Raw genomic sequence first — 13490 nt, forward strand, 5'->3', positions numbered from 1 at the left:
AGCTTTTGGACTAAGCCTTTCTCACCATTGGACGTGGAAATACATAATTCAACATGAGCAGATTCACTATCTGAGCCCAGATTGACCGAGAGTGCTGTTTGGAGTTGAGTGTTTGCAGGAATCACACCCCTTTGTCCATCCATCTCATTCACTTGGGTGTTTAGTTCCACTTGCTGTAAAACATGATTCGAAATTCAACCATTTCAAAAGCTGGATTATTTGCGAATGTAATTTCAGAAGTGATTAAACAAAACACATCCAAAACTGGATTACGTGTCCTGGAAAGGCATTGAATTGCAACAGCTTTCATTAGTATTCACAGAATATTTTAGCTTTGCTTCTATTTCTTTTACTGAGGCATATAGCTCTGACATCAGGGTTGGATGGTTATTAAAGCTGCCTTCTGAAGTTCCCCAAAGGAAATGTGAACCCAGGAAATGTGAACCCAGGAAATGTAAACCCAGTCAATACTACCAAAAGTTGCTGCTTCTGATCTGCTGTTCTGCATCAACAACCCTTGTTTAGATGGCCAGAAATTCCACATTTCTTTTTGGTGTTGGAACACTGGTCAATTGACCACCTGTTTATCTGACTGCAGACAAATACAGTCATACCATGAATACACTTCAGGTTAGGCAAATTCGGGTTGCACTCCGCGGCGACCCAGAAGTAACGGAGCACGTTACTTCCGGGTTTCGTGGCGCACGCATGTGCAGACCATCAAAATGACATCATGCGCATGCGCAGAAGCGCCGAAACGTGACCCGTGCATGCGCAGACGCACGGACACAGGTTACGTTCGCTTCGGGATGCGAATGGGGCTCCGGAACGGATCCCGTTCGCATCCCGAGGTACCACTGTACTCCATGAAGTCACAAATACCCTTGTGAAAGCAGCTGCCTGTTTCCTGGTGCATCATGAGGTGCATCATGTGGTCACTGGACAGCAACAGCAAGAATGCCCAGGCCCAGGCAGTCAGTGATATCCTCTCTCTCTTCTCCACACACCCCCAACTCTCCACTAGGAGAAAGCACTCCTGTTCTGCAACTGTCAGCAGAGAGCTTCTTCTGTCATCTCCTCTCCCCATTAAGCCATAAAAACCAACTTCTTCTTCTGACCTGACTATAACTGAAGTATCTCTGAATAGAGACAAGACCACAGAAAAGTTCAGGAGGAAGAATGAAGCAAAAGGACATGAGAGCCTTTACAAGGACACAGGTCACCCAGTGTGTGTGGAAGGCAGGACTACTATCATAGTGTTCGCTGCATTTGAGGTGGAGAGGAAGGACTCCATGTGACCTGTAATAATGCTCTGTAATATTTATGGGAGCCGCTGAGCACTGTCATTTTCTAGAATATGGCAGGTTTTGTTTATGTAATCATCAAATTCTGTTCTTGTTTTTTTGTTTTGTTTTTTACTTTCTAAGAAAATAGTGCTAACATTCTATTATTTGACAACAACCCTGTTCACATGTGGTAAGCCACAGTCAAAAACAAACAATAGGTTACCCAGAACATGTACTGCTCAAATTGTGCCCACCCTGCTCCACTTTGTGGGGAGACAACAAAGGACAGCACAAGTTTAACGTTATGTGCAAATGAGGGTTTGTAGTTTGTTTCTGTCCAAACATATGACCATGTTTTACTCTGCATTGAAATGCTAAGTCAAGTTTAAACTGCTTATTAACCCCAGTTTAGCACTGGACTTGTGAGGTCTTAATTCACCTCCCTGATCAGCTAAATTTAATCAGTTGTTCTAGATGTTTTATCACTCATTCTCCAGTCCCTCTCTACAAAACGGGAAGAACATCTAAATAAAGTAAGAGGCAGGGTCGTCTCTAATGTTGGAATACAGCAGATGATTAGTCGGTTCTCTTTTAAGTTGTACCCAACTGCTTGTGCTAGAGATAGTCAGGTTTTACTCTGAACTGCGATCAGAATCAGACCCTCCCACTCACTCAGTAATACCTTTGTGTTTTCTTCATAATTTCTTAACTCAAGCAGGAGATTTTGTTTCTTTTGACTAAGCTCTCTAATCAGGTCCTGGTCCACACTGGTGTCCATCAGTTTCCCCTTCATCTCTTGGCTAGCTGGCAGGTAGCCTCGCACTGCACAAAAGCAAAGCAAAAATATTTGCCGGGCCACTTAGAGGGGCTCTTGACAGAGAAAAGTTGTCACTACACAAGAACAACTCATTAGAAAAAAAAGGAAAACTAAAACAACTCCTTTTGAAGCACAGACTTCATGAAAGTCAATGTATCATTCCAAAGAACACCATCATAAAGCAAACCCCTGTTCCAAAAAGGTAGCAGGCTGCAGACTTCATTTCCAACCCATTAACTTCCTGCCCACTGCCACACTCACTCTGCAGTATGACAAGTCCTGGTCCAAGGCCTCCCTCCCACACATGCAGAAAGTTGAGAGACTCCAGATAAAGAGCAGAATCAAAGTAAATAACATACAACTGTGTGGTATCCCCAAGTATCTTATGTAGAATGTTTGCCTGCATAAACACAACCAGACTGTCAGCTAAATTTAGGTGTCACAGGAACCAATGTGAAAAGTTAATGGTGAGTTAATCTGTCCCATTGATTTCAATGGGAGCTAAGTGCAAGTGCATCCAACTTGCAGCTGTGCACCAGTGTTCCACAATGTTCCACAAGGACTCACAGAAAACACAGGGATGAAACAGCTGCATGCTGCAAGATCCAGTGTAAATTCTATCCAATTTCATCCCAAGTCCTCTGTATACCCTAAGACTTAGAAAGCCGGTTTTGGCAGGCTAGACAACATATCTGGTTGCTCTGGGAGCAACAAAACATTTCTAACTTAATACAAACAATCACACAGTTCAACTCATATTGGCCTTAAACCTGCAAAGGGGATTGATGCTCTTACCTTCACCATCAACCGAACAGCAGATTAACTCTGTATTGCCATCCTTTCGATAATCACCCTGCACAATTCCTGCAATTGAGGAAGCAAAATTATCCTTGAAGATGACCTCTCCAGTTCTGTCACTACGTGCATCAACCTGTAACACAAAGCATTCCCCAAGTCAGGATTAAAAGAAAATGAGGGGGTGAATTAACCATGTTAATTCTATCCAGAAGTAAGTCTACCGGGTATAAATGAGACTTACTTTCAGGGAGATGCTCTAAGGCTTAGGACTAGAGCCTAAAATCCTTAATATCAAGGCTGCATGACTACCACAAAACATTGCCTGTAATAAAGAGCCTGAGAACCCCAAGTTTTAATGCATTTTTAAAAACCTCTAATTCACATTGTTATAGAGGAAAGGCTTTTTTAAAATGGGAAATTTCTGTTCAAAACTACATGTTTTACAGGGTTTCTAGGTGTACAAAACAGGGTTTCTAGGTGTACAAAATCAGTTCACATCAAAATCACTCCTGTGGGTCATTTGCCCTTCTGCATATGCATTTCAACAACTTTTCTTTTCATAATAAAGAAAAAATAGTTACTTTTTTTGTAGGGGGGAAGCAGCCAAAAGAAAAAATCCATTTAAAAATTCTATGAAGATTTGCCTACTACATATTCTAACTGCAGGAGATGATTTATCTAGCTGCAAAATTCCAAACAATGCCAGCAGTATCTTGTAGTGGTCTCTGGATAAGGCCTGGTGACATCTCGCTGGAAAGAAGTATCACACTCGTAAAAGGGAGGGAGAATTGCATAAATGACAACTGTTGCTCACCTTCCCGCTGGACCAGCCAGTGATCAGCTCACACACCCCGTCAGAGTTGATATCATATGCATGTATACTCATTGCCTGATTTTTAGACTGGAGGGAGGGGAAAATAAAACTATTAAGTCAAACAAGTTCCTGGGACTAACTTTAAGCTTTTCACACATCTAATGGTGGGGAGCTGCTAATGTAGCCAAGGCCAAAAGAAATCCTAGGTTCAAATTTCACCAACTACCACAAGCTCACTGGGTAGCTCCAGACAAGCAGCACACATGCGCTCTCCTCCCCACCAACCAGACAGAATGCTACTATCCTGCCCCACAGAGTTGATGCATGGATGACTGAGATAACATATATGAAGTGCCTTGAACATTCAGAAAGGACTATACAAATGTACTGATAAATTATATAGCACTTCTCAAGTGTTCAAGTGCTCCATATGCATCATTTCATTCATCCCTACTGCAACTCTGTGGGGTAAGTCAGAACTGCTGTGGTTACACTAACAGATATGCAAAGCTAAACTATTAATGTGTACAGTCATAGCTCAGGTTGAAGTAGCTTAGGGTTGAGCGTTTTCGGGTAGGGCTCCGCGGCGACCCGGAAGTAATGGAATGCGTTACTTCCGGGTTTCGCCACTCGTGTGCACAGACGCTCAAAATGACATCACACACATGTGCAGAAGTGGCGAGTTGCGACCCACGCAGACACGGGTTGTGTTCGCTTCAGGATGCGAACAGGGCTCCAGAACGAATTTCGTTCGCATCCAGAGGTACCACTGTATATGCTAGATGGTTTGTTTAGTTACTTCACAAGATTTATATACCACTTGATTGTAATAAAAATGTTATAATCCAACATAACATTTTCATGATGAACTTGACAAGCAGGCCTCAATAGCATTCATTCATTGCAACTGGATGCCCCCAAATGCCCCCCCCCCCATTTCTGACTTTACCCCTTCTTGTTTTCAGTGTGATCATACTAACTTTAATTCTCCAGTAGCGGGCTGTCCGATTATAAATGCCAACTGTTCCATTAGAAAGGGCATAGCCGAAATGACTGCTGCACATCGGGGTTAGCGCAGTAACAGTCTGGGAAAAGAAGGGAACAGTTTAGCAACACCTGCTACAGCAAAACAGTAAATAGTTGGAAAAGCCAAACCACTTCTATCAAGCAGATACCCTTCAGCTAAATTTGTAGGATATTGGCGCTATTCACATTCATTAACTATGCTGTTTCAACAAGCCTATCACAGCAAGATTCAGTTTGCAAATGCCAACAGTACATTCAAAATGCATTCTGCTAAGGCTAATTCTGCCAGGGTGGGCAACCTTTTCTTTTCCTGCCAAGAGCCACAGGCCCTCAAAGGTAGGAACATATAGTGAGTCAAACCCCTGGGTCCACCTAGCTCAGCGTTTACACTGACTGATAGAAGCTCTGCAGGATTTCAGGCAGGGGACATTCCCATCACTACCTGGCAATGCCAGGAATCAAACCTGGGACCTTCTATTTGGAAAGCAGTTGCTCTACCACAGATTCACAGCTTCTCCCCATGTAATGTGTTGGAGGCCACATGCCAACTGTATGCAGGGCCCAAGCCAAAAGTGGACAGGGACATTCCATTCCTCACCTGCTCTCCCCTCCTCCTCCCTTTCTCTCAATCTTCCCTCCATCTTTCTCCCTGCCTAGTTGGCTGCTGGGGAAGAGACAGACTGCTCTTGCCATAAGTCTGATGAAACTAGTTCTTGAAACTAGACCACCCGTTTTGTACTCTGCTGAGTTTGTTCTTTTTTTCAATCCCCATTTTAAATTGACCGAAAGCAGTTGTATTAGAATCATCTGAGTCAGACTCCAAGGTGAGGGCCAACCCACTTGGGCTGCTTCTGAAAGAAAAGGCATATTGAATAAGGATCAGCTGCCAGTGGTTCCTGGGTCAAATCCAGCCCCTTGCTCCATCCTGATTACCAACTGAGATGCAATGACTTGCCTGGGGGAAGGGGTGTGAGAAGAACAGAGCCGTGAATCTTCCTCCAAAAAGGACAAGATTGCATCAAGCCACTTTGTAGTACAATGTCTTCCTAGGATGAAAGCTACATATCCAAACTCTCAAAGTAATACCAGCTCAGATCAGGCTAGTTTCCCACTTTGTTACCAACCTTGGGAGAGGGAACCAATCGAAGTAATGATGGGAATTTCCACCCCAAATCCCTTATTACTTTCCTCAAATAAGACCTCAGGCAAAGCAACTACCTGAAGGAGCTAGCATCAAAGGAGCCTGTTGGGGCAGGAATGATTACCATGGAAGTAATAAATAAAATAAGAATCTTAAAACACTTCTCATCTGTTTGAAGAAACTGTTCTAGAGTCAAAAATTGTGTGGCCATCTTGTAATACCATATTCACATATTTCTCTTATCTTCCTATTCATATTAAATCCTTTGGCACATTTTTTTTCCAATTTACTATTTCCCTTTACCTCAGTCTCTGACATTTCTGTCACAATCTCATCTTCTTTAAAAACCCTAATGTCAAAATCCTCAGATCCAACGAGCAGCTAAACAAACAAACAAAAGAACAACAAACATTTAATACATGGTATCACATGCCCACAAGAACCAGTCTCCCTGGCAAACCAACCCAGTCTTAGAAACCCAAGTCCAGAAATCTGAGCCCACTTTCTCTGCAACTTTAAGAGCCTGTGTGTGCTACCTCATTTTACTCACATTTTTACTCTATTTTACTCAAAAGGACCGTCTACTCACATAGCTAATGTAATATGTGAGCTGGTATCTTCTAGATCATAGCTTCAGCAACTTCTTAAAACACTTAGGCTCTGAAATATATCCCTGATCTTGGTTGCAGCAACTGCTGGAAGTGGTCAGCTCAACATGAGGTTCATTACATCCATGAATGAAAATGCAGTGCAAAGTAACTCATGACCAGACTTAAGGTATTTAAGGAACCAATTTCTGGACAGAGTTCTTCACCGACCCTGAACCTTAAGTATTACAACCAATTATTAAAATACATGTCAGATCAGGAATGTCAGTTCTAACTACCAAACTGCACAGCAAAGGAATAAGTATAACTTAGTGCATGAAAAATGTGGCTTTAGATTACAAGGATACACTCCCTTTGCCTAGGGAGAGATCAGTGGGGTGCTCTGCCCTCACACGCATGGCTCTTCCAGCAAGTCTGCTTGCATTCCTGCCCTGGGAAGGGGATAGGCTGGGAAAGTTGTTGCGACACACAGTTCAAAACATTCCCACTAGGGGCGCCTCAGCAGGTCATATAAAGCAAGGGCCATGGATGCAAAATCTGGTACTTCAAGAAAAGATATAAGCAAGTTCCTGCAACACACACACACAAAACAAAACAAAACCACTTACCTCTTTCTTTCCATCACCATCGAAGTCACACAATGCCAGGGAGCGGACATTGTCACCAGTGACCTATAATCAAAAATTTTAAAATGGCAGTGTCTCTACTTATTTAGCCTCACACTAATTCTTGTATTAACAGTACATTTTAAATGTTGCTAGCTAGTATCTTGGACTTAGTAAGGATTGAGCATCCAGCAACAGTGTCTCTGCACAGCACAAGTATAGGCAAAGTCTTCCTTCCCAAAAGGGCTATAGGCAGAGCTTCCCTTTATTATACACAGCTACACACTGCAAGATACAGACAAAAGAGGTATTTAATCTCCACAAACCCCTTCTTCTTTCCTCTCCCTCTCTCTCTCTCTCTCTCTCTCTCTCACACACACACACACAGATTAACAGCCACAGAGACTCTGTGAAGGTTCCCCTCTTCAACATTTCAGCCAGCTAATTTTCATGAGCACTAAGATGCATGGTGAAGTTTCCAGTAGTCTCCAGTAGCTATTCTTGGGAGGGGGTGGAAAGAGTATAAAGAGCCCACTGTCAGTGTCTCTACTTCATGGGTAGGCAAACTAAGGCCCGGGGGACGGATCTGGCCCAATCGCCTTCTAAATCCAACCCGCAGATGGTCCAGGAATCAGCGTATTTTTACATGAGTAGAATGTGTGCTTTTATTTAAAATGCATCTCTGGGTTATTTGTGGGGCATAGGAATTCATTCATTAATTTTTTTCAGAATATAGTCCGCCCCCCCCACAAGGTCTGAGGGACAGTGGACTGGCCCCCTGCTGAAAAAGTTTGCTTACCCTTGCTCTACTTGGCCAGGTGAAAGTAGCTAAGATGCATAATAAGGGAGAGTGGGCCACTTGGGGGGAGAGGCTGGTGAAAAGCCCCAATGGGCTGGAAAAGCAGCTGCTAATGGAAAGGAGCTGCCATCTCCGTGCACAGGTTCTCTTACTGACTGGGCTCAGATGGGCTAAGGCCACTCCCCCTCAGAGAGGCCTTCAGTTCCACCAGAGGCGGTTTTAGGGTAGTGTGACTGGTTTGGCCACACTGGATGCTGTGCTGCACTAAGTGAAATATAAATATTGTCCAATACCAAAAACATAAAACTGCCCTCACCGTCCAGAAAAGGTCTTTTCCTTCATGATTAAAGCCTTGCAAGGAACAGTTCCCACCAATAATAGCAAGAGGTGAAGAAATATCTCCTAAGGTTCCAAGCACTATCGTGTTTGCTCCATCAGGTACCTTCAAAGAAAAAATATTGAAATATAGTAACTCTGCCCCCTCTGCAGACAATGCACAGAGAAGCATATTATGTAAACGAGAATGTTCAGAACCAGCCAATTTCAGGTTTCAAAAGAAAACAGTAAAATCTATGTTATATTAAATGGTACATGGTAAAAAGGGAATCTTTAGGTACCGCAGCCTTAAGAGTAACGGTGAGTGACCATGTCATGCTCATGTTCTTAGGCTTAAACTCTCTGACTTGAGCAACAGCACAGCAATCCCACTTAAACTGTGTTTCAGAGGATTCCTGGGATCCCTTTGAAGTTTTTAGAGGGTTCCTAAAACAGACAATCAGTAATAGCGGACACGCTTCCCTGAAAACCTTATGCCCACAGCGACTAATATTATTTTTCAATGTACAACTACAGGGAGTGTACTGGATGTGTTGGGTGTGTGCTCAGTTCACACAGAGCAGCAGTGAGGCCCAAAAGGCCTGACTAGTGTTTTCTTTGAATGTATGCCTTAGATCAATGGTAGGGGGACATTTCTGGGGACCACGTACTAGTGGTGGGCAGAGCAAAAGGCAAGAAGCAGGCAGAGGAAGAGGTACAACAATTTGGAGTTTCTCAGCATACAAGTCAATGTGCAAAGTGTAGCCCAAAGACTGATTAAGTTTGAAAAACATTGGTCCAGTCCCACTGCATTCTACGAATAAATTCAAGTATTCAAACTGCTTAAACACTGAGGGCGGGAGGGCAGGGGGGAAAAGGACAAACAAGAGGAATTAACTTACCCCTGCATAAAACAAGTCAGCATTGTTGTGCACATCATATGCCAGCAAACTGGTCCGTGTGCCAATGAGAAGGGAATCGCAGCCAAGGTCGGGGTTCAGCTGTCCTGCAGTTAAACAGCTGACTGCCTCATTAATGTTCAGAAGAGAAATATCAGCATCCTGGGCACTGGGCACTAAACGGTTTGCACCAATACGCTGGCCACGTGCATGAGGATTGTGAATAAAAACCTGGGGGTGGGGAGACAGAAATTTGAAAACAGTAAACAATGGTGTTGTTTTTTCATGATGCAAGAAGAGCCTCTCTGGATCAGACCAAAGGCCTATCTAGTCCAACATTCTGTTTCCCACAAATGCCAAGCAGATACACTGATGGGAAGCCCACGTGCACGGAAATGAGGCAACTGGAAACTGGAAACAGCTTACAGACATCATTAGTTAATGGCAAAAATAAGGCACTCTAAATGTGCTCAGAGGTACCCACACCATATAGAATCACTTCATTGGGGACAGAAATAACCCCAATAGAAAGTTCCTTCTTCAAAACTGAACTCCCTTCCTAGCATCTCTGGGGCAGGGATAGGAAACACGTGGTCCTCCAGATGCTGTTAAGTCTCCATCAGTCTCAAGCAGTGTGGTCAATGGTTTGGGACGGAAGCTGTAGTTCAGCAATATCTGAAAGATCACAACCTCTAGCATACATCTCTGTAAATGAATGTACATGAACACCAAGGCACAGTAGTACATGGCCTTAACACATTTGGCAAATTACAGCTGCTAAGGTGCATTTTGAAGTGCTTGGCAATTATGCTTTGGGGATGCATCTTTAACCTAAACAACATAAGATCTCATTGGTTTTTAAATCAGGGCCACACAGGTGATTGCTGAGTAAATAAAAATAGCAGCACCAGAGAAACTTTGACAACGTGTAGCTGTTAAAAAAGATGGCATTCCTAAGTGATCTAGGGCATGATGTCAAGGCACTGTAGAGTAGTGGTTATACAGTGCTGGTCTAAGACTGGGGAGAAACAGTTTCAATTCTCTCACTTGACATTCTGATCACTGGCAGAGACTGCTGTTAGTGATTTCACAGCACTTCCAGAACAGGGGCGTAATAGCATACAACAGGTTGTTGAGACTTACAAATGGGATGCTGGCAACAGGTCTTTTTCCTCACTGGATTTTGTTCAGAAAGGATAAACCCAAAATAATTTGAGGGTTGCGGGGGAGGGGGGAATGACAAGGATGTTTTGGGAAGGAACATAATTCAGTGGTAAAACATCTACCTGACATGCATGCAAAAAAGCCCAGATTCAACCCCAGGCATCTATAGGTAGGGAAAAGGAACACTTCTGCCAGAAACCGAGAGTGACTGCCACTCAGCAGATACACGACTGAGTTAGATGGACACAAAAGGTCTGACTCACATAAGACTGCGTCCCATGTTCCTTTGTGGACACTATAAAATAAATATAGAAAGGTATGCTTAAGGAGCACCGATTCCTTAATAAACACTTGCCTGGAAGCCCAGGGACTCTAAATTCCATGACCTTAAAGCTACCCCCCCCCCCACTTGAAAACGGATAAGCCAGCCCTGCTTGCTCATCCTGCGGCGTGAGGCTCATGACTTCTGCCTCTGGCCCAAGTCCTGCCCACGGCCACCTCACAGGGCTGTTGCAGCAGGAAAATGGAAGGGAGGAATTGCATTCTGCCTTGCATTCCTCGAAACTGCACACACAGGATACATATATATCAAGTACACGCTTTGCATTTTCTTCTGTGAAACAGCCGCGGGGCGGGGGGAAGGGGGCGTTTTTGCAGAATATGCGCCCACTTCACAGGCTTTCCAAAGGAAAGGGGCCATCCGAAACGGAGGAGCAGGCAGAGGAGCCTCGGCCGGGGTAAGTTAAGCCCCGCAGCCCGAACCCCCACCAGGCGGGGGGCGCCGGTCCTCGCGTTACCTTGCCGGCCTGCGTGGCCGCCGTCAGACATGGGTGGGTGCCGTCGTACTTGCCCACCGCCACCATGCGCGGCAGGATCTTGTGGTTCAGCTTGAGCGTGAAGACGGGCACCAGCATGGCGGCAGCGAAGGAAGGCCGAGCCGAGCCAGACAAGAAGAGGGACCGCCGCTAACGCCGCCGCTGACAGGCCCGGTCGCGCTTGGCCGTAGCGTCACGACGTCGACGTGGCGGCCATGTTGGGCCGTTGCTATGGAAACGGCCGCCGCGAGCGAGAAGGGTGTGGGCGAGGCCCAGCTGACTCGTGGGTGGGGAGGGGGCGCGCCTGGGCAGAAGGGCGAGGAGGTGGGGCTCCTCCTGCCGAGATCACTAAACCCTTATGCTAATCCATGGCGTCATCGCATGTGGAATATCGTTTGCGGCCTCGAAAAGGATGTTGTTCACAAGTGACGCTGCCACCAAACCCCACACGTACATTAAGTAGAAAAATAGAAGCGTTGCCGCCGCACCACATGCACCATCCCCACACCGTCCCCCTTTCCTTCCCAACCTAATACTGCATGCAACACTGTCTCAGAACAAACGTAGCTGATCTGTAGAAAACACAAGTTGGAAAAAAGAGAGACAATGCGCGGATTTTTGTAAGAAAGCTTTAATAAAAAATATTTTTAAAAAATAAAGAAAAAGTTATTAGTTATTGTGGAGCTGGAAAAGCCTCAGAAAGGGGCAACCAAAATAATCGGGGAACGGGCTGTGGGCGGGGGTAGAGCAACTTTCCTGTAATGGAAGTTAGAAGCGTTTAGGACTTTATAGTTTAAAAGCCGAGCAAGAAGTGAGACAATAGGAGTTTATGATGGATGGGCTGGAGAAAGTGGATAGATAAGTCTTTCTCCATCTCTCCTAACAGTAGAGTTCCTGGACATCCAATGAGGAGGAAGCTCAGGAAATTCAAGACAGAGAAAAAGTACTTTTTCACACAGCGCATAGTTAATAATATGGAACTCTCTGCCACAGGCGGAAGTGAAGGCCACCAACTTAGAGGGCTTTGGAAGAGGATATTAGTTTACCTGTTATGTACTGAAGTTCTCACCCTGGGCCAGCAGGGGGATACTGTAGATAGTTTTCACTCAGGTCCACATATGCAAATAAGGGATCAAAAGTGACATTCAGTGATTGGATAGTTACAGAAAGGTGTTACAGTTACGTTGTACTGGAGCTCTGTATAAGCAGGCTGGCTGAACCCTTCAGTTCAGTTCTGTTCTGGCCTGCGAATAAACAAGAGCTGTTTGAAGAATCGCTGTGTCGTCTGCTATGTTCACCCACAACTTAACATAACCCCTCACAGAATGGCCTTTCCCAGCATCCTGGAAAACTATAGTTCCCAAAATTATTGTGGCGTGGTGGCGGCAATGTGCAGGGCCAGATTTAGTTTTGATGAGGCCCTAAACTACTGAAGGTAATGGGGCCCTTTATATGTCCAGCTGTCCTTTGTCAACAACAATTGTTGCTGTTTTTTTGTTGAATATATGCTATATGGTAATTTATGGGCACCCTATATATTTTGTTGTTGTTGTTTAGTCGTTTAGTCGTGTCCGACTCTTCATGACCCCATGGACCAGAGCACGCCAGGCACCTCTGTCCTCCACTACTTCCCGCAGTTTGGTCAAACTCATGCTGGTAACCTCGAAAACACTATCCTACCATCTCGTCCTCTGTCGCCCCCTTCTCCTTGTGCCCTCCATCTTTCCCAGCATCAGTGTCTTCTCCAGGGAGTCTTCTCTTCTCATGAGGTGGCCAAAGTACTGGAGCCTCAGCTTCACGATCTGTCCTTCCAGTGAGCACTCAGGGCTGATTTCCTTAAGAATGGATGCGTTTGATCTTCTTGCAGTCCATGGGACTCTCAAGAGTCTTCTCCAGCACCATAATTCAAAAGCATCAATTCTTCGGCGATTAGCCTTCTTTATGGTCCAGCTCTCACTTCCATACATCACTACTGGGAAAACAAACCAGTGATATTTTAGGGAGCAGGCTAGCAGGCAGGGCCCATTACTTACATCATAGGAGCCTACATAACACAAAACACTGCTGCTGTATGTAGGTTTTATTTTATTTGTTTTTATCTTATATTTTGGAAATGTAAATCCAGTTTGTTTGTTTTTTGTTCCTTAAAAAAAAATTGGGGGGGGGGCAAGAGAGTGGGGCCCAAGCTATTGCTTGTTTAGCTTACACGTAAATCCAGCACTGATAATGTGCATTAAATATATGGTGCAATAGATTCTAGTTCAAAGAAGCTGTGCACATAAAAAGGTGAACAGTAATGTGTGTATATATATACAGTATATATAGCTAAAAGGTAAGTGACCCCTGGACAGTTAGGTCCAGTCAAAGGCGACTATGGTCATCTTGCTTCAGGCTGCGGGAGCT

General features: G+C 44.6%; 1 protein-coding gene across 1 annotated transcript in view; it reads right to left on the minus strand.

Annotated features, from left to right (window-relative positions):
- Positions 1–11306, minus strand: part of BBS2 (Bardet-Biedl syndrome 2) — a 21524-nt gene extending 10218 nt beyond the window's left edge. Inside the window, exons 1-10 of the mRNA XM_028739509.2 lie at positions 11070–11306; positions 9112–9339; positions 8211–8336; positions 7099–7161; positions 6186–6263; positions 4696–4800; positions 3716–3802; positions 2899–3034; positions 1969–2108; positions 26–173 (exon numbers count right to left, since the gene is read on the minus strand). Of these exons, the coding sequence (XP_028595342.2) occupies positions 26–173; positions 1969–2108; positions 2899–3034; positions 3716–3802; positions 4696–4800; positions 6186–6263; positions 7099–7161; positions 8211–8336; positions 9112–9339; positions 11070–11186 (1228 nt within the window). The 5' untranslated portion in view covers positions 11187–11306. The remainder of the gene's footprint in view (positions 1–25; positions 174–1968; positions 2109–2898; positions 3035–3715; positions 3803–4695; positions 4801–6185; positions 6264–7098; positions 7162–8210; positions 8337–9111; positions 9340–11069) is intronic.
- Positions 11307–13490: the final 2184 nt, after the last annotated feature.

This window comes from Podarcis muralis, chromosome 7, assembly GCF_964188315.1.
Source record: "Podarcis muralis chromosome 7, rPodMur119.hap1.1, whole genome shotgun sequence".
Taxonomy (NCBI): Eukaryota; Metazoa; Chordata; class Lepidosauria; order Squamata; family Lacertidae; genus Podarcis; species Podarcis muralis.